The 20323-nt window shown below is 54.3% G+C and overlaps 1 protein-coding gene across 1 annotated transcript in view; it reads left to right on the top strand.

Annotated features, from left to right (window-relative positions):
• EFL1 (elongation factor like GTPase 1) overlaps positions 1 to 13807 on the top strand; it is a 118353-nt gene extending 104546 nt beyond the window's left edge. Inside the window, exons 19-20 of the mRNA XM_043554619.1 lie at positions 6129 to 6313; positions 13505 to 13807. Of these exons, the coding sequence (XP_043410554.1) occupies positions 6129 to 6313; positions 13505 to 13693 (374 nt within the window). The 3' untranslated portion in view covers positions 13694 to 13807. The remainder of the gene's footprint in view (positions 1 to 6128; positions 6314 to 13504) is intronic.
• Positions 13808 to 20323: the final 6516 nt, after the last annotated feature.

Genomic DNA, 20323 nt, shown 5'->3' with positions numbered 1-20323 from the left:
CCCTGAGAAAACTCTCCGGAGCCTTCCGCTGATTTTTCACGGTGGGATTTTTGGTGCCCTTTCACCGTTCCCGGGGCTGTCCTTTGGGGCACCCCTCACTTGCTCCACACCCGCCAGAGAGCAGCCGTTCGTGCCGACCGGCGTGGGCGCCACACGGCCCCCGGCGCGGTAGCGATCTTTCAGTGGGATTTAGCCACCGCCCCCTGTCGTGAACCCCTGGGAAGCCAGCGTGAGCCTCGTTCCCATTTCAAGATAAGTCACGTCTTCCCACCCGTTCCCCAGAAAGCAGAATCCGAAGTTTGGCAACTGACCAGACCGTAGAGATGACGGAGTCCGGCGAACGCGTGTGTTTCCGTGAGCACCGCACGCATCTGGACAGTGCAGTTTTCCTCGGGCTTCTCACACACCCAGCAGTACAGGGAGGATTCTGGGAAGTGCCGGCACCACAGCTGTAACACACTGATTGTGTTTTCACGTGTCTGCTCTCGTGAGAACCGAAACTCAGTAAGGGGTGAACTGAGTGGGTGGGTGGAGTGAGGCTCCTTCGTGTCTGTAGGTTCCCCCGATGGTCACCTTGCCAACCGTATGGAAGAAGTAAGCTGAGGTTGGTGAGGTTTTGTGTCAGAAAGTCCATGCGTCTCCGACGCAAGTAACTCCTACTCGCAGAAATATGTACAAAGCTGTATGATGTTTTCTTAAAACACTGCGGGGAATTGGCATGTGGCTTCCTAGTCTGCAGTTTATAGAATCAGTGTTTTTATCCCCCCAGAAGTTCATTTGTTCCTTACCTTTCGCCTGTACTTCAGCACACCTCCCGTCATCGATAATTTCTCAAAAAAGACAAGTTCTTTAGGGCTGTGAGATGTGACCCTGGCCCCGGAGACGGAACCCATTCAAGAAGGCCAGCTGCCTGCTCGTCAGATTCCCGGGGGTCCTGGGCCCCGGTGCACTCTCTGCTGTGATTGTTCGCCCGGCCCGTTTGACCCCTGTTCTCCCCAGCGAAGAGAATGCAGGAGACGTGGACACCAGGACGCCCTGCTTTCCGGCGCTTCTCTGTTGACGCCACACTCATTTCTCCACGCTGTGGGCACGTCTCGGCCTTATTTCGAAACTAACGCAGCAGACCGCACTTGGTGGCGTTCGTTGGCCCTTTTATTTGGCGGGCTCAGCTGGCTCTGGTTTTAACAGCCCTCCTTCGTCCGTCGTGCGCACCTTCCTACAATAGGCCAGGAGGGCGCAGCAACCTGCCCGCCTTGACCCGACACATTTATTTTGGAGCCACTGTTGTATTTTGGGGTGGGGAGGATCTCTCCTCCTCTTTCTGTCATTGGGATCATTCATGGTTGGTATTTCTCTCTCATTACTCCTGCAAGGAATTTTGTCTTAGGACTTGTTATCCCAAAACTTGTTCTCCTTCTCCTCCTTGGTGCATTTGAAATGACCCACCTGGAAGTGTAGGGTCCACGCACATCTGTGCCTATCCCTCCGCCTTCCGGACTCCTGGGGTGATAATAGGAATGCACAGTTCCTTCCCAGATTGCCGTCTCTCCTACATTATCTGTTTGGAGTGGCATCTGTCCGTTGCTTTGTGGCCAGGCAGATTTTCCCACCTAACACCTGAAGCCAGAATCCGTGTTGGCGTTCGTCCACTGAAATTCCGGGCAGACCGTCACGTCTTCCCTGTCGAGCCCACGCTCTGTGCCCGCTTTCCCGTTTCCATTAGGAGTTCACAGGACCCTGCACGTGACCAGGCAGCCCCAGGCCTGTCTTCCTCCTGGCCCTGTCCACCCGGCCGTCAGACTGCGTCCCGGCACTTGGTAGGAGGAGACGTACCTTGATCGTCCGCAGGGTGACTTGCCCCCCCTTCTCTCTCAGGAGTGGAGTTAGTCTTTGTCTGGCCGCCTCCAGGTCACTGTCCACTGTGCTGTAGGTCCTTCTGGTCCCTCCGAGGCGGCACCCTTTGCGTGGACTGCTTAGTCCCGGGCTCTCTGTCCCAGGCGCTCTGGCTGGCGTGACACATTTATCCCCAACCAGCTGGCTGCCACCTTACAGAGACCCCGTGTTTCGATTTGGTCTGGAGTCATTTCCTCCAGAGTCAGTTGGAGGCCCTGCTGCTCAGAGTTGAGGGTCTTCTCTTAAGCCCATTTTGGGTTGCTTCAAGGGGTCCTTTGGTAACGATAGCCACTTTCTTGTACCCAAGGTCAGTATAGCCTCCTGCTCGCTTTCTGCGCTTTTCTTTTTCTTTCTAAATCACCTCCTTCATCCGGAACAAGAAATGAGGAGACCTTGGTGACCCTAAGGCCTTTGCTTCCTGCCCAGATACTCAGACATCTCCCAGACTTTGTTGACGGAGGCTTTAATTCTCTAAGAATTAGCACAACTTGAAAGACAAATTCAGGTCTTTCTTATTAAGCAAAATAGTCTCTCTTGACAACTGAGTTCTTTCTACACAAGGTGGTTAAAGCGAGACATCGTCTATAGGTGGTCAGAGTAGGGCGTTCTGTAGGACAGAGGCCTGTCCTAGATCCCTTCATCGGGGGAAATGGGCCTCTTCACTTACAAAGTCTACTTTCTCAAAGGCCCGGTTCTGTTCTCATTTTTCACCCATGAAAAGTGCCCTTCACTTAGCGGACGTTAGAATTGGCTTGTGTTTTTGTCACGTTCGTATTTCTTCTTCTGACCTGTTAGCTTCTTTCATTCTTGGCTCCTCACTGTTTTTATCTGGCGGTGACATCACACGTTCCTGCTGGTGTTGGAGTTTCCGCCTTCTGTTTTCAGCTGTAGGGTACGCACGCGCTCATGTTGCGAGAACGTACGTGCCTTGAGGTGTCAGGGACAGTCTTAGTAAGTGCCACTGTTGGCTTTTAAAAGCCTCCTCTGTTCCAGACTTGGGGTCCCTTTTCCATTTCATCAGCCTTTCCTAATTCACTTCAGCAAAACGTACTGACGTGTGTACGTGCCTACACCGTGTCGAAGCACGATCCCTGCTCGGAGAGAGGCGTTAGGCGACAAAGCCTCATTATATGAAACAGCACGGCTGAATTTAGTGAATAAATGTGGTCTTCCAGCGAAATTTTATGAGAAATTGGGATTAGCAGAATTCGAAACAGGGTAGACTTTTCTAAAGTGATAGTTCTTTGAAACGGGCTTTGATGGGTGGAATAATTTTGAGTTGAGCAGCTGAGTGTGAAATTGGCCTTCTTTGTACCACGGCACTGCAGACTGCCACGGAGCTTGGAGGGAACCCGCTCCGACTCGGTTTTATGGGCACTTCTGTTCCGCATTACCATGCCAACGCTGGCCGGTTGGGTGGTTGAAGCCAACGGTAGTAACACTTTGCGTTAACCCACACGGACCTGTGTCTTGTTACATTTGGGTCCTCACCCGGTCACCCTGATGCTGCCAAAGTATTTATTAGCCTTCCGGCCCCCTGTCAACTTCGGATCCGGTCATCATGCCTTCCGGACCCTTACGTTGCTGGTGACCGTCGTGAGGACACGCAGCCGCAGTCAGAACACGGACGCCCGCCTCAGGACATCTTGCCAGGGTGGGCATAACTTGTTGACGTGCGTTTCCTGTAAACTCGTGGCTGGATTCATCTGCACAAGAGCGGCCGGCCCGCCTCCCCCACTCTGTCCACAGTACACTGTAGCTCACGTTTGGTCAAAGCCCATCTGTATCCTGTCGACCACACGTGCCTGATTTAGCAGTCTGGTCGCTCTGTAACAAAAGGAAGAGAGGTTAGCGCGACCTGGTTTATAAGAAGTGCCCACCAATTTCTTTGTGTGTTTTAATTGAAGTTACACCGCAAGGGCCACCAACGATAACAGAAACCACAACATAAAAGAAGAATCTTCCTCCTTGAAAGTCAACCTGTCATTTTCCACTCTTTTACAGTCTTTGTCTGTAATAGTATGTTTCGCATAGCTGTAACCTTATGGTGGAAGCAGTTTAATGTTTTGCTTTTTGCATTTATTACTTCTTTTAAAAGCGTGCTTCCATTTGGCCACTTAGTATTCACAATTTTCATTTTAATCTATGCATAATATCCTATCAACTTGTTATGCTATAATTTACTTCCCATCATCCCCAGATTGGAAATCCGCATTGTTTCCTGTTTGTTTACCGTAAGAGAAAACATTGCTGTGAACAGCTGCTCCCGTTCCTCAATTTTGGAAAAACGAAACGAAACATACCTTTAATTGCCGAGCTCCCAGCTCTAAGGATTGTAGAGTCTCCGGACCAATCTTGCTGCCCATCGGAGAAGAAAATATACAGATGGGAATATGTAGTGCCATGAAAGAGATTAGGTTCAATGGAGCCCACATGGCGAAGAGACCGTTTTGATCTTAGGGTACCACAGGAAACTCGGACCAGGTGGTTCCAGATGGGCTCTAACTCCGTGGAGTTGGCCGAGATGCACCCTGGATTGGAGAACTGTGCCCACAGCGTGTGCCGTGGCAGCGAGTGCCCTACCCCGGCTTAGGGCAGAGGGTCCGCCCCGCATGCCATGGAGTCTGCGGTCCCCGTGGAGGGTCCGCCCCGTGTGCCGTGGGGTCTGCGGTCTCAGTGGAGGGTCTGCAGCTGTGGGATCTGCGGGCCCCAGAGCTTGAAGTGAGGGGTTGCTGCCGGGTCACAAAAGGCCTTGAGTTTGGGTCCAGACGTTTATCTGTTTATCTGGTAGTCCAAGTCCCGCCCTGATCAAAACTTCGCATCGATTAGACTTTTTGTTGCCATCTTTTCCCCAGTGGATGCTTGTGTCTTGGTGCCTTCACGCAGCAGGTGCACCGTGACTTTTTGTCGAGTGCAAGGACAGGTGACCAATAGTGGAGCAGGTGCCCCGGTGGAGGGGAGGCCATGTGCTGAGGCCGCAGGGTCACGGGTCCTCCTGGATGTGGCTACCATAATTTCCCCGCTGGAACAGTGGCCAGTTTGGAGGGTCTCCGAATGCATCCAAGCATCGGACACAGCTGTTGTGAAAGCCAAGTGCGTTCGGAAGGGTCTCTTTTTAGCGGATTTCCTTTGCTCGGTGACCCATTCCTAGGCCTCAGTTTGGGGATTTCGTTTTAGTGGAATTAAAACCGAATGGCTGAGAATTACACGATGAATGACGTTCGGTCTCCGTTGCAGTACCTGGCCGGAGGCCCCTGGCCTGACCCACGCAGGAAGGGAGGGGCTGCGGGCCTCCATGGTGGGGGCTTACGCCTGGAGGAGACGGGCCGTCTTTCCTCTTCTCCTCGGCCAGCAGGGCAGCCGAGACTCCTTTTTCCAAGTGGCAGGTGAGCGGAGGCCTCAGGGGACGTGCCTGCCGGCCCCGCAGGTTCCTCACAACCGTGTGTGGTTTTCAGTTGTCCGTTCTTAGCAGAGTCAGACCCCTTAATGGCTAAAAGGATTCTTGGAGCACCGGAGGGACCCTTCCAGAAGCCGGCCTCTGTAGCGGGGAGACCTCTCCCTCCCGAGTGGGAGGCGGCATCGGGCCTGACTGCGAAAATGTAGTTAGCCAAGAGAATGTGCGGGCATTCTTGTGATCTGGGTAGACCTTGTCATCAGACGGGAAAGATGCCACACACGGTTTCCAGGGGAAAAGAAATACTTACACCACTTACGTGTTAACCATTTTTTAAAAACGTGACCAGACATCTCTGTGTGTTGTTTTCATTTGTAGTATCAAAATGTTACTGTGTCTGTTCCTTGCTTACTGGGCCCAAATAGCCTCACGCTGTTCTCATCAAATCAATAATGTCTCATAATTACGAGTATTTCAGTGTGTACAAAGCCCAGGCACGCTCGTCCCCTTGGGTTTCACACCCGGAGACTGACCGTCATGGGGGATGTTGCATCAAAAGGTCCTTTTCAAAGCCGCCCGCTTCTCAGGCTGTGTGAGGGGTCTGCCCTTCGGGCAGTGCGGTTTGGGGTGGTTTCGCCTTTCGTCTCCCGATTTTTTTTTTTTTTTGTCGCGTTACTTTTAAACACTTAAGAAAAAAGTTTTCATGCTTGTGTAAACCAGAATCCTCGGGAGCGCCGTTTCTCACAGGTGGACTGTTACAGGGAGCGTGAGCGGTCGCGTGTCTGTGTGGCTCGGGACGTGTCACCGGTCAGTGAATTTAAGAGCCGTGTTGCTTTCGCAGGTCGGGTCTACGCGGTCTTGTCCAAGAGAGAAGGTCGAGTGCTTCAAGAAGAAATGAAAGAAGGGACGGACATGTTCATCATCAAGGCGGTGCTGCCCGTCGCCGAGAGCTTCGGCTTTGCTGACGAGATCAGGAAGAGGACGAGCGGCCTGGCCAGCCCGCAGCTGGTGTTCAGCCACTGGGAGGTAACAGCCCAGCCCCGTCCCGCCTCCTCAGGCGCCGGCGTGCTCCCTGCAGATGACCCCGAGGGTGGCAGCCACCGCCGGGCCTCCGCGGGGCCTCCTCTCAGTCCCTCGCCCGGGAGAAGGCACGGGGCTGTTCTCCTCCAGATGGAAGGGTCCTGAGGTTACGTGGGGCCTGTGACGCACACATACACACTCTCATTCTTCACTTTTGTTTGATGCAAAAGTTAAGACGCAGAACGTTCGATCCTGCGTTTCCCTCTGAAGATAGCGGTTAGAATTTTAAGGGAAAAATCACAGACGTGTTGAAAGTGAAGCTCTCGGGAACTTTTCTTCCAGGGGGGAAATACTTCGGGCGTTTAGAGGGGAACGGTCGTGTTGGCAAGGAGCAGCTCTAAGCTCCCGTGCGTTCTGTGGCCCTCAGTCCCCGCCGCGGACTCTGCGGGTTTCCGCGACTTCCTAACCCTAACCCTAACCTTACCCGCACTTAAAACTGCAAACGTGGGTCCGCGTTGCTGGGGGAGAGGAAAAGATGGTGAAGACATCGTTTTTTCACTTTTGGGGTTGGGCCGGGAGGGTACTGACACGGAGTAGGGAGGTCAGACCAGCCTCCCTGAGCAGGTCCTGGAGGGAGAGCCAGCCGGGCACCGAGGAGGCGGGCGCCGCGGGACAGGCGGGCGAAGGAGAGCGGAAAAGTCTGGTCACCTTCCAGACCCGTCTCGGGTCAGGAGGAGGGTTTGGAAGCCACGGGATGTAGGAAGAAGGGCTGTTGTGGGAAACCAGCGTTTGTTGTCCCTTTGCAGGGAACAGAAAGCCCGGCCCATGGCTCCCTCTCCCGGGGAGGCCCGTGCCTAGTGGGACCAGCGCTGGCTGTGCTGCCACAGGTTCGGGTTGCAGAGACCCCCTCTGCCGCGTGCTTGGGCAGGCCGGGGGGCCCCCCGAGTGCGTCCCGCCCCTGGGATGGCGTGCTGACCGTGCAGCCTGGTGCCCGACCGCGGGAGGCTCCCGGTGGTGTGGACGCGCTCGGGGCTCTCTCCGCTAGCCCTGCCGAATCACGACGGTTTACTTCCGGTGCCGGGTCGTCCCTTTTCTCACTTTCTGTAGCCAGACGGGCCCCTTTCTCCAGAGCAGGATTGAAAGAAACCGTTGAAGTGCGGGTAAGAAAGGGGAATGTGGTAAGTGAGGGAGAACTTCCTTTTTAAAGTGAATTTTGTAGTCAAGGAAATCAGCACTTCAGAAAGCCGGACTTTGACGGCAAATCTAGTTTTAATCGGGCGGTTCCTGTCACCTAAACGGACACCAGAGAAGTGGCTGTCCAGAACTGGCGGTTGTGTCTGCTTTTCTAAAAAAAAAAAAAAAAAAAAAAAAAAACGCACATCCGTAACGCTCGAAAGAACCACGGTTAATGTTCTGGAGTAGTCTCCTTTTTTTTGTTTTAATCAGTATAGTCTTCATCTTAACAGGGATTTACTATGAAATTTTTCTTCATTTTGTCTGTTTGTCTAGAAACTAAATGAAGTTTTGGTGGTTTTATCGGTTTATATCAAAATAGGTATCATTCATTCCATGTTTCACCATGTAGAAAACAGGAGGTCCAAAACATTTATTTGTTTATTTAAAAAAAATTTTTTTTAACGTTTATATATTTTTGAGACAGAGACAGAGCATGAACGGGGGAGGGGCAGAGAGAGAGGGAGACACAGAATCCGAAACAGGCTCCAGGCTCTGAGCGGTCAGCCCAGAGCCCGACGCGGGGCTCGAACTCACGGACTGCGAGATCGTGACCCGAGCCGAAGTTGGACGTTTAACTGACTGAGCCACCCAGGCGCCCCCCAAAACATTTATTTGTTAATTTCTGAACTTAAGTGGGTAGTAATTTCCCACTTACCCAAACTTGGACCTTTTCAGCTTTGGTTTCGGCACTCGATTATTACAGAGGAATAAACACCAGTGAGGGATACAAAGAACGGATTTGTTCAAGCAGCTTCTGAAGAACTACGTCTGTAGTGAGTCTATTAGGGATGATCTTACTGGAACGGTCTCCAGAGTCCTCCCGCGTGTGTTTTAGGGACTAGGCGTGATTACAGGGCAGTGCAGCTGACATTTAGAACCGAAGGGGGTTTATCCAACTTAGAGCAGTGACCTCGAGAGGGCAAAGCACTGTCTTCGTCGGTGCTGCCGTTCCGAGAACCTCCCCAGAACTTGGAGCTCACCCGTCCAAACATCTTGCCGATGACAAGGTGTCCGTCTCAGGGAGGTGGCCTTGATCCCACCAGTGACAAGGCCAGGTTCTGGCATGTTTGACGAGAACAGACAGAGTGCAAGTTCGTGATCCCGGGGGTCCCGTGTGCGGACAGATCCAAAGCAGGGATTCAGAGCTGTCGTAGGGGCATCATGATTGGAGGAACTGGGTTTCTGAATTCACATATCCTGTTTGCTAAAAATAAGTGATCATTTCACAGTCGGCCTTATCCCTGAAAGTGGTTTTATAAAGCACATTTTTAAAACTCTACGAAGTTTTCATTGTTTCCTAATTGGCAAGTAAGCAGGTAAGACTGTTCTGTGAAAACCTTCTCAGAGTAGATTGTCTTCTTCTGGGGCGGGGGCCTGGGCGGAGGGGACTCCCTGGTGGGGGGGGGGGTTGCGGGGGCTCGCTTGCAGGGGCTCACTGGTGGGGGCGGTGGGGACTCACTGGTGGGGGTGGCAGGGGCGGTGGGGGCTCATGCTGGGCTGGCGGAAGGCGGGGGCGGGGGCCCAGGCTGCTCCAACTCCTTTGTCAGCACGTGGCTTCTGCTGAGGGTCCAGAGTGGCTGCTCTCCCCCGCACCACACGTCCGCATCCCAGGCGGGAAGAACAGGGAGTGGGAGAATGGGAAGAGGAGGGCGCGTGCCCTCCCTGCAGGGACGTGAATGTCCCAGTGCCCACAGCCAGTCGCGTGGCCACATGTCACAGCACCCCCCTAACCAGGAGGTTGGGAAATGGAGCCTGACTAATCAGGAGTCAGCAGACGATGGCCCGTCACCTGTTCCGGTGAACGAAGTTTCCCGGAACACGGTCGTACCCATTCTTAGACGTGTTTTCTGTAGGTCCTGTCCAGAGACCGTGTGGCCTGCACTCTGGTTCTTTACAGAAAGAGTGTGCCTCCCCTCATCCCGAGCCTGAAATACCTGTTAGCAAAGAAAACAGGAGAAGAGATACTTAGGAACAGCAGGTTCTTACCAAATAGGCAATTTCTGTTAATGTGAAAACCACGATGACTTTTCCATCTGCTTTTTCTCTCACTCACAAAAGGCCAGAAATCTTACGTACTTAATAGTAGTTGTTTTGTTTTGTTTTTTTTGAAATACTAGTTTCTGTCTTAGTTGGTTATTAAAAGTCAGTCTCTTGGTAAATTTAGAGACGAGTGCGGTCGAGAAGAGCCCGCTCCAGTTTTGTACCACCGTCTGCCGGCCCCCTGCCACCTGTCCTAGTCCCCACTGCCGACAGCTTCAAATCTGTGAAAGTCTTGAAAACGACGTTATAATTAAATGTCATTGATGTGATCGTTTTTGGCTGTCTTCGTCCTCCCCCCTGGTTGGGTTTAGAAATAACGCAGTCGTTGAGCTCTGGCTTCTCGCTCCAAGCCACTTTCTTCCATTTGTGTTCTATCACACCATATAATTTACAATCAAGAGCTTTTGAGAGAAAGTGCTTCAAAAAATAGAGAAAATAAAATTACAGGCATTTTCCATGAGGAAACCTTTGAAGTCAGCAATCTCATAATTTCTGTGTTTTACCCCTTCTGTGAAAAGGGAAGAAAAGGAGCTAATAACAGGCACAGAGAGAAAAATATTCCCACCCAGTGGAGTTCTACACGCATGTCAGCACAACCTCAAGCCTGGCTGCTCGATGCCGAGACCACGCGGGGGGCGGGCCGGAGTTCACCCGGGGTGAGGAGGCCGCGGCTCTGAGCACAGTAGCGCTGAAGAAGTTCATTCCGGACGCGGTGTCTCCCACCCGCCAGCCACGGTCCTCGCGAGAGCTGGGCACCGACCTGAGACGGGGCTCCCCACGCGCTTCCCTTCTGGGCTGTTGTCCCCTTTCCTCCTCCTCTTCCTCTTTTTGTTTTTGTTTTTAATGCCCAGGACAGCAGCTGGCACTTGGGAGCCTTCCTTCCCGTGAGCTAGAAAATGCCGTCCCCTCCAGGCTGTGGGGCTGCAAAACAAGGTTCTTGCTGTAGGCAGATGAATTCTGGGTGAACCAGTTAGAAAATAGCACCCTTTCTTCCAAACTGATGCGAGCTCTGCCCTGTGGCCTCGAGGGTGCCGTTCTGTAGCACACGGCACGGTGTGGGCACCCGAGCCCCCCAGCGAGGGGCAGTCTGGAGCAGGACTCCAGAGGACCCCAGGACGGAGGTGAGTGCAGAAGGTAGGCTTCGAGTCTACCCTGGAATCTGTGCGGAGGGCCACACGGAATGGGACCTTTTGAAACTCCTGGTCTTACCGGTTTTGAAACAAGGACCGGTCTGAGTCTGGTGTCTCTCAACTAGCATAGTTCACTTGCTGCTCTATATAAAACGCATCACTTTAGGGGCGCCTGGGTGGCCCAGTCGGTTAAGCGTCCGACTTGGGCTCAGGTCGTGATCTCACGGTCCGTGGGTTCGAGCCCCGCACCGGGCTCTGTGCCGACCGCTCGGAGCCTGGATCCTGCTTCCGATCCTGTGTCTCCCTCTCTCTCTGCCCCTCCCCCACTAACACTCTGTCTCTCTCTCTCTCTCTCTCTCTCTCTCTCTCTCAAAAATAAATAAACATTTATAAAAACGCGTCACTTTGTAAACAGGATTAACAGCCTCTTCACCGCTACTCCCCAGACCTGCTGAGAACATGCAGCTTCTTTATATGCTCTGATGGGCTTATGTGATGTGAGGGGAGGATGCCAGTAACCAGCTTAAAACTAGTCTCCCGCAGCGTAGACGGTCTGTGGACGACTGCCCGGGGGACGTTCCGCTTCCCGGCTGTCTCCCCAAGGAGAGGGCTTCTGTGGCCGCGTGGTGCGAGGGAGAAGGGGGTCTTCGGGAAGCGCCACCGGGGCCGGCGTGGGGCACCGGCTCCTCACCAGACACTTTTTTCCGTGTTTGGTAGAAGTCGCCCTCGTGCGCGAGCTGGAGCCTCATCGTGGTTTTGATGTGCGTCTCCCTCGTGACTAATGACCGACGGCTCTTCGTGGCCTGCTGGCCATTCGCACATCTTCTTTGGAGAAGGATCCCTTCGAGTCCTCCGCCCGTCTTTCCATTGGGCTGCTCGTCTTTTCTGCTGGGTTGTAGGAGTTCTTTATCCTGGACGTCGAGTCTGTTCATTTAGGGGGTCTTCTCAGCGGTTCGCTATTTAACCTGCCTGCCGAGGTTCTTTCTTTTGCATCCTTCCGTCTGAATTTATTTCTAGGATTTCTAGCTCTTACTTTTTTACAGCTGCCTCATGTTTTATGGATGCAGTGCCCCCACACGCCCCTTATTTCTTGGAGAATTTTTAAGTGAACTCTGTAACCCTCGGTCACTCCATCACCTCTCTTACTTGGTTACGAGTGCTCCCTCTGTTGAGTCTGGTTACTGTTGATTGGGGCGGGGGTTCCTGTCGTGCCCTGTGCGAAGCCGTCTTCAGTCGGGTCTTCTCCCCCGCGTCACCCTGGGGCATCTCCGAGTCACCTGTCCCTCCCAAGAGCCACAGCTCCGCAGCTGCTCAGCTCGGCGCCTTCACCAGGGCGGATGGCGCAGGACCGCGGACACGGGCCCAGTACGATCCGTCCCGCCCTCTGTCCCCCAGTGGTAGCCACGGCCCAGGGCACACGTGGTTCTTCCAGCTCCAGAGAGAGGGCCTGGGCTGTGTGGCTGGGGCCCGTCCTGAGCGGGCAGCGGACCCGGCCTGGCGCCCTGTGGGACGCGGACAGGGGTTTTACCCCCATTTACTACTGTGGGCTCCCCTCCTCCCCCTCCCGGTTCACAGACCAGACCCTTCCATTTCTGGTGCTGAAGAGCATCTACTTCCTTTTCCGCCATTTCTAGATTTTAAATTGAAAAGCGTTAGGATTTGAGGCCACTGAGTAAATACCACCCCTTTCTTTCCCGAATGGAGAAATGAGAGAAAAGGACAAGCCGGATAAGGTGTGTGAAGGCCAGACTCTCACCTTCATTACCCGTCAGGCTGACCTTGGAGAGTGTGGTCTCGACCGTGGAGGGTACGGAGCCCCTGCTGCCACGTTCCAGAACGAGACCAGCCAGGCCGCGGGGCTCCTGCCGCAGGGCCAGGTCAGGTTGGCTTCCGTAAGTGACGCGGAGGGACGGGGCGGACTGTGCACTTCTAGTGGAGAGGGGAAGAAGACCCTTGTCCCCCGGTCCTCTCTCTTCTCACACTTACCTGTCACATCCTGGGGGAACCCTTGGCGAGGAGGCAGAGACAGGCCACGAGTGTGCGGCTCGTGGAACCTTCTCTGCCTGCAGGAAACTGTCCGCCCCCTCTGTCCTGGACCTCAGGGAAGTCTGTGTCCAGTGTCGCCATTGCTGTGGGCCTCGTGACCCGGCAGCTGCTCATCCCAGAGGGGCTGGGCACCCCCACGTCACTACTTACAGACCAGCCCCGCCCCCGCCGCCCCCCTCCCCGGGGCCCAGGCTCTGCCCTCTCCCTCCCGTCAGGAGGAGGCTCCCCTGGACGTGTCCCCCTCACCGTGAGGGCGCCAGCAGGCGGGGGCCCAGACCAAAGAGGGAGGAGGGCAGTGCTGACTGCCGCTCGTCCTGACAGAACATGGGCCAAGCGGCCCGGCTCACCGGTCACACCACGGAGTTTGGGAGCAAAAGCTTGGGTGACCAGAAGTGGGCTTACGGGCATTGGTCTTTGCTGGGGACGAGGGCAAAGTGGATGAAAAGACCCCGCTGGTACCCAGATGCATCCGAGCGAGAGGGGGAGCTTTTCCGTCACGTTATTCAAAGTTCAGAGTCGCCCTTGTGCCTCGGGGTGACGTCGTGCACCTTACAGGTTTGTTGAAGCTGCTTCCCTCTGTTCACGCGTCCTGTGATCCCTCACGACTGTTCCTTGCCCTTCCCAGCAACTGGCTGTTCGTGGCTTAACTTTGGTTCTTCAGCCTCACGCCAGGAATCTGGCAAGGCTGTTTGAAATCCAAGTATGCTTGCCTGACCTGGCACGTTCTGTCCCCTTCTCTCGCCAGGTCATCCCCAGCGACCCCTTCTGGGTACCAACCACCGAGGAGGAGTACTTACACTTCGGGGAGAAGGCGGATTCTGAGAACCAGGCCCGGAAGTACATGGACGCCGTGCGTAAGCGGAAGGGTCTTTACGTGGAGGAGAAGGTGGTGGCGCACGCGGAGAAGCAGAGAACCCTCAGCAAAAATAAGTAACCCCGCCCCCGGCAGGGCCGCCTCTTTGGAACGGAGGCGCCACCCCAGGCCAGATGCTGGGAAAACCTCTCTGAGCTCACTGTCAATAAAGCTGATGCTTATAAGTATTTTAAAGAGGTGCGAGAGAACGTGTTTCCCGAGTGGTTTTGTTGACCCATTCTGGTGCGAGGCGAGAAGTTCCCGGCGTCCCGCGCCCGGGGGAGTTGGCCCCGGCGTGGTCCTAACTGATTCCCAAGTCAGGCCGCGTCCTCGAGAGGCCACTTGCAGTCCGACCCGGTCGTAGCTGACCCTCGCCCTGCTGGTCTGTGCGGCCACACTGTCCCGTCCGACTGGCGCTGGCCTCAAACTGCTTTCGCACTCCCTCGTAAATCACATCGCTCGTGTTCAGATAGGTGTTGGTGAGAGTTAGGCCGTAGGCCTGTTCTTTAGAAAAATAACCTCTGTAACTTCCTCGGTGGTTTCCTGTTAATCTTCAGGGACGTTAGCTAACATGACGAGATTATTTCCTTTATTGCCAACACTCTTAAACCTCCTCGGTTGCGCCCTTCGGGGAGATCTCCTGGAAGGAGTCAATGCGATCCGGCCAAAAATAGCTTTTGTAATTTTTGAGGCTGCACTAATAATTTTTATAGCCACTTAAACGAAGGATTCTCTTTCAAAACACGTACGACAATCAGATCAGACTTTGTTTTTGAGAGGCTTTCAATGGGCTTTCTTCCCATACACTAGGTCAATAAATGAGGTCCTCATACTAGTTATGGAGACATTATCTCTGTTCGTTGGAGTTATGGAGACATTATCTCTGTTCGTTGGAGCCATGGTCTAGCTGGTCAACTCTAACTGACCCCGACTTTGGCAACAGTGTGGCTCCGTAAGTCACCGTCAGTTTAAGCTTACCAGGTACAGATACTTGCGTTAACTCAGGAGAGTTATTCCGGGCATCGGTTTATCTTGAAAACTTTGATAGGGAGGAAAAGCTGGCGCGTCGATTGGCAGCCTTCGCAAACAGCACCCTTCCGAGCGCCCACACGTGCCGTGAGAAGTACTCTGGGACTCTGCCCCTTCCCGGCACTCGCTCATTTTGCAAGGAGGCGCAGCCCCAGACTTGGAGCTCTCTCGCAGTCCCGTGGGGCCCTACCAGACGCGCCGGCACGGGGGAGGTGACGCGGCACCGTCCCCACGTTGAGGGAGACGGTCACGAGTGGTCAAGTGACCCCGGAGAAGCCGGCCGGGGGGTGCGGCCAGCCCCCCGTGTGAGTCGTCCACACCACGTGCGCGCCGTGGTGCCCCCCCCCCCCCACTCAGGAACCACGTCCCTGTGCGGCAGGTGTGGGTACTGAGACCGTGTCTTTGCTCGCGTCGGGGCCGTGCCCAAAGCCTAGCCTCACTGGCAGCGGGAGTGTTCCTGTTCTCACGCAGGCGGGGTGTCTGTAGTCAGTTACGGGCAGGCCTCGGGCAGCGGGGGGCCGCCACCCCAGGACCCTCACTCCTGGAGGACTTGGCATTGATGTCTGGGGACAGCCTTCCTGCTCTGGGACGGGCACCGGACAACATGGCTGTAATGCCTTTTCCCCATGACCCTGGAGCACGGGCGGGCCAGGGGCTGGGGTGGGGAGAGGGGCAGAGGGATGAGCTGCTTGGGTCAGTGTCCATAGACGTGAGGGGAGATACCCACGTCCTGTTGTGATCCCTAGGACACCACACACACACACACACACACACACGTATACAACAGTACGTGCAAGTGTGTGCGTGCCAGGTAGTAGCTAAGTTCACAGCCCACAGCCCGGGGTCCCGTTTCTCATCCAGTTAACATCTCTTAGTAAGCCCTGTTCCAGGCACATCACGAAAAGTTCCCAAGGATTATTGCCTGATCTGTGTTAGGACCGTCAACAGGAGCTGGGTCCTCACTATGGCAGAGGGAAGGACTTGGGGCATCTTTATATCTATATTTATATTCTGTGTCTCCAGCCCAGTAGGCAAAGCTACTAACAGTAATGGTGTCCAAGTTTCAGAAATATATAATGGCTCCGTTTCTGGCTGGTAAGTTTAGAAAATAATTGATTTCAGAAATTAGGCCAGCCTGTGCACCTGGCACGGAGAGTCGGGCACTGGGTAGGGAATACCCCTTCTCTCCTGTCTGACAACGACCAAAGAAGGCTTGGGGCCTTAGGCAGCTTGTCACAGAGCAGGAGCCCTCCAGGTGAGTATGTTGTTAAATCTGCAAATTAGAAGGTGTTCATTGTGGGGCACCTGGGTGGCGCAGTCGGTTAAGCGTCCGACTTCAGCCAGGTCACAATCTCGCGCTCGGTGAGTTCGAGCTCCGCGTCGGGCTCTGGGCTGATGGCTCGGAGCCTGGAGCCTGTTTCCGATTCTGTGTCTCCCTGTCTCTCTGCCCCTCCCCCATTCATGCTCTGTCTCTCTCTGTCCCAAAAATAAATAAACGTTGAAAAAAAAATTTAAAAAAAAAAAAAGGTGTTCATTGTGAAACAGTCAAACCCTTTCTTTTCTTTTTTTTTTTTTTAATTTTTTTAATGTTTATTTATTATCAAGAGACAGAGACAGAGACAGAGCATGAGCATGGGAGGGACAGAGAAAGAGAGAGGCATAGAATCCAAAGCAGGCTCCAGGCTCTGAGCTGTCAGCACCGAGCCCAGTGCAGGGCTCGAACTCACGAACTGCGAGATCGTGGCTTGAGCCGAAGTCAGACGCTTAACCGACTGAGCCACCCAGGCGTCCCTCAAACCCTTTCTTTTTAAGGCAGAGAGCATTTTAAGCTTTCTAGGATAGAAAAGAAATTGATAAAAGTAACAATAAAAGCCAAGCATTTAGATCAGATTCTAAAAACAAGATTATGAATGTCGACCAAAACACAGGAACCAGACCGCAGAGGTGCTAACACTTTCCTTTGATCCTGCCGGTGGGCACAGAGCCTGCAGCACAGAGAGCGTCTCCTAGTGGCCTGGGAATGAGAAGAGGGAAGAGACCACCCTGCGGTGTATCTGCCCTCTGGTTATGAGCAGAGCCCCGTGCAGCAGGCTCTAGAGAGAGGCAGAGGGTTCCGACCAGACAAGACGAGCAGGAAGGGAGTGAGGGGGCCGAACAAGTAAGGGTTCCCAGAAGGGCTGGAGTGAAGGGTCCAGGCCTTTCCCAACTTGGGCAGTCGTGGCCCAGGGCTGGAAGGCCAGAGGCTTGAGTAGCGGGATGGGGTTTCTTCCAATGCACATCCCCTTCCTCTGGGCCCGGCTTGATAAGGACATTCCAGAGGGCCAGGCAACTCTCTCTATCCCACACCTCGGTCCCTCCCCCGGCACGGCTAGAGCGTTCGGTTTGGGGGTTACTTCATTACCCTCTTTGTTGATTTTGCACGTCCCTCCCGGGTCTTGGGTCTGGCTGAGAGTATTTTCTACCTTATAGTAGATAGAGAAACCCTTAAGACTTCAAAAAAATAATAATAACAAATAAAAAATAGAGGTACAGAGGGGGGAAAATCTTTTTCTCGGTGATTAGTTGTAGAAAACTTATAGGCTGAGTTTCTGATGTAATAAAATCCTAACGATCACTTTTTTTAATCACTAAGCCTTTCCACGTGCGTACGCCGTTATTTTAGGCTCGGGAAAGTAAGGGTCATTGGACAGAACACTGATGGACGGAGGAAGGAGGCATTTGCCTGTGAGACCCAGTAGGAGCCAAGGAAGGGAGGGGCAAGCTGTAGGCTCTGGGGCACCGATAAATGGGCCGTTAAGGGAAGAAGGCTGGATCACACCGGACAGCCTTGTTTGAACGTCAGATTTAGATGTTTCTTTTTTTATTTGTCCGAACTCAGAAAAAGTGACCTCATGAGGTCTAGTTTTGAATGTTTACTTCTCTCTTTTTTTTTTTTTTTTAAAGTACATCTGGAAAATTCAGAGCTTGTGGACTCCTGTTCTGCTATCAGATGAGATCATTGGAAATACACACTTTTCATCTCATATGCTCCCTTTTCCAAAGACATTTTCTCTCACTAACACAACTTTGCTTTTAGGGGCGCCTGGGTGTCCAACTCTTGGTTTCCACTTGGGTCGTGATTTCCCACTTTGTGGGTTCGGGCCCCGGGTCGGAATTCTCTCTCTCCCTGTCTCTCCGCCCCATCCCCTGCTTGCTCTCCCTCTGTCTCTCTCGAGGGTAAATAAATAAACTTGGAAAAAATTGTTTAGGAAACTTCCCTTTTGAGAATGTCACTTGGAGGTGAAGTCATTTGGCCGCTTCACGGCGGCCTCGGAGTGTTTTTAAAATTGCCCCCCATTGGGGCGCCTGGGTGGCGCAGTCGGTTAAGCGTCCGACTTCAGCCAGGTCACGATCTCGCGGTCCGGGAGTTCGAGCCCCGTGTCGGGCTCTGGGCTGATGGCTCAGAGGCTGGAGCCTGTTTCTGATTCTGTGTCTCCCTCTCTCTCTGCCCCTGCCCCGTTCATGCTCTGTCTCTCTCTGTCCCAAAAATAAATAAATGTTGAAAAAAAAAATTAAAAAAAATAAATAAATAAAATAAAATTGCCCCCCACCAAGTAAGCAGCATTTGTTAGCTCCCAGATGCGTAGCACTGAGCGTTTGGAAAGGGTTGGATCCAGACGGAAAATGCGGTGCTTACCGGTCACATGGTTCTCCGAAGGAGGCAGAAGCCCCCGAGGTCTGAGACCACCCGCAGCCTCCTCTCTGGGAGAGCTGCTTCCCTTCCCCGGACAGGGCTGGCGTTTCTCAGGTGATGTGCACGGAGCCTTCCTCGCGGACCCGGCATCTGCCCTGCCCGAAGGGAGCCCTGCGCCCACGGCCTGGTGGCCCGGGTCACACCGCGGCTTCCCCCTCGGGACCGCTGGCTCGGGGGGGCGTGTCTCACCTGGGCCCGGGGTCAGATCCACGCTCTGCGGGGTGTGACCTCCTCGTCCTCTTCACCACTGCCCCCCCCCCCGCCCCTGCCGGCTGCCTGCCACCACGTTCCCTGAGCCGCGCTCCCGCCAGAGCCATCGAGCTGGATTTTGTTTCTTTCTACTCTCTCCCTCTTGGTGTTGTCGGAGGGGCCTCGGGGCAGCGGGCCTTTACGTCCCGGGCTTTGTGGCGTCTTGAGCAAGTCAGCCCCTTGGCAACCCGCCTCCCACACGAACAGACAGGTGCCCCCGGGCGTCCCCAGGCTTGGGGATGGATTCAAGCGGCCGTCACTAGTGCACTCGAGACTATTACCTCCTTCTGTGACTCAACCAACCGTGTCTGCTGCCTTCCTTTCACGGTATGTTTCCCTCCCAGAAGGTTGTTCAGAATCCCCTACAGATGGGGGCGGGGGGGGCGGGGATGGCCAGCCCCTGGCAGCTGCGGGCCGGCCCGGACAAGCAGCTTTGAGTAGTGGTCTCTCCCCAGCTTGGCCGTGCGTGCTAGGATGTACGGTGGTCATACATGCACCCTGGGCATCTTTCTAGAAACCCCTCCCACGGAAGCATCACACAAACGCACAGAGGTATCCGCACGGGGCCGTGTGGAACGGCCCCCACCGGGAAGGCTCCGAACGTCCATCCGGAAAGAGCTGCCGGCTCCGCGGCTGGTTGAGGGCTGGAAGCTCCTGAAGGGTACGGAATCCCAAGATGCTATACTTGGCCTGAATCCGTTTTTACCACGTACTTAAAACGTGCGTGTACGTCGTTACCCCGCGCTCCGTAGAAACCCGGAGACCTGGCTACGGACCTGTGAAATTTCTTATCGCCGGGGGCGTAATTAACAGAGCGGTTTCCTTTCTGCATTGTTTTTCTGTAAAGTTTTTCCTTTGCGAATCCAGCGTGTAGTACTTTGATGATCAGAAAAAGGCGATTCCCTGGGATGGAAAAGGTAACAAAGGGGTCCCGCACCGCCGCCCGGTTGCCGAGGGCCCGAGGGGCTCTGCGTCCGCAGTGAGGCGGGTGGTGGTGGGTGGGGACGTGCTTGGTGCCGCGCTGAGAGCCTCGCGGGCCGAGTCGAATGCACCAGACAGGCCAGCACCATGCCGGCCCTGACTTCGGGAGGGCCAGCGGATGCCCGGTCGCCCCACAGACAGGGCAGCCCCCGTGTCTGCACCCCCCACGCCCCCCATACAGCGTCTTCGGAGGGGAAGGGCGCGGGATGCTCCTGTCCCAGGAGTGGGCATGTTCTGAACCACGTGGCTACACCCGCAGGTCAGAGATCCAGGCACACTGATGATGGGTCTCAGGAACTTGAATAGGCAATCGGGATCATGAGCCAGCTGGGAGAGGAAGAGGAGGGGAAAGAGAAGACCCCGAGGGGCACCTGGGGGGCTCAGCTGAGAGTTTTTGAGAGAGAGAGAGAGAGAATCCCAAGCAGGCTCTGTAACCGGATGAGCCACCCACCCAGGTGCCCCAAGCATCTGACTCTTGATTTCAGCTCAGGTCATGATCTCAGAGTTTGTGGGATTGAGCCCCACATTGGGCTCTGCACTGACAGTGTGGAGCCTGCTTGGGATTCTCTCTCTGCCTCCCTCTCCCCCGTCTCATGCTCTGTCTCATTCTCTCAAAATACATACATAAACATTTAAAAGAAAAAAAGACAGAGGTGCCCGTGAGAGGCCTTGGAGGTGGCGGGGTGGTGAGTCACCAGAAGCCCTGTGCTCGGCTCCTG

The sequence above is a fragment of the Prionailurus bengalensis genome, chromosome B3, assembly GCF_016509475.1.
Source record: "Prionailurus bengalensis isolate Pbe53 chromosome B3, Fcat_Pben_1.1_paternal_pri, whole genome shotgun sequence".
Taxonomy (NCBI): domain Eukaryota; kingdom Metazoa; phylum Chordata; class Mammalia; order Carnivora; family Felidae; genus Prionailurus; species Prionailurus bengalensis.
This window is presented reverse-complemented; position numbering and strand designations above follow the sequence as displayed.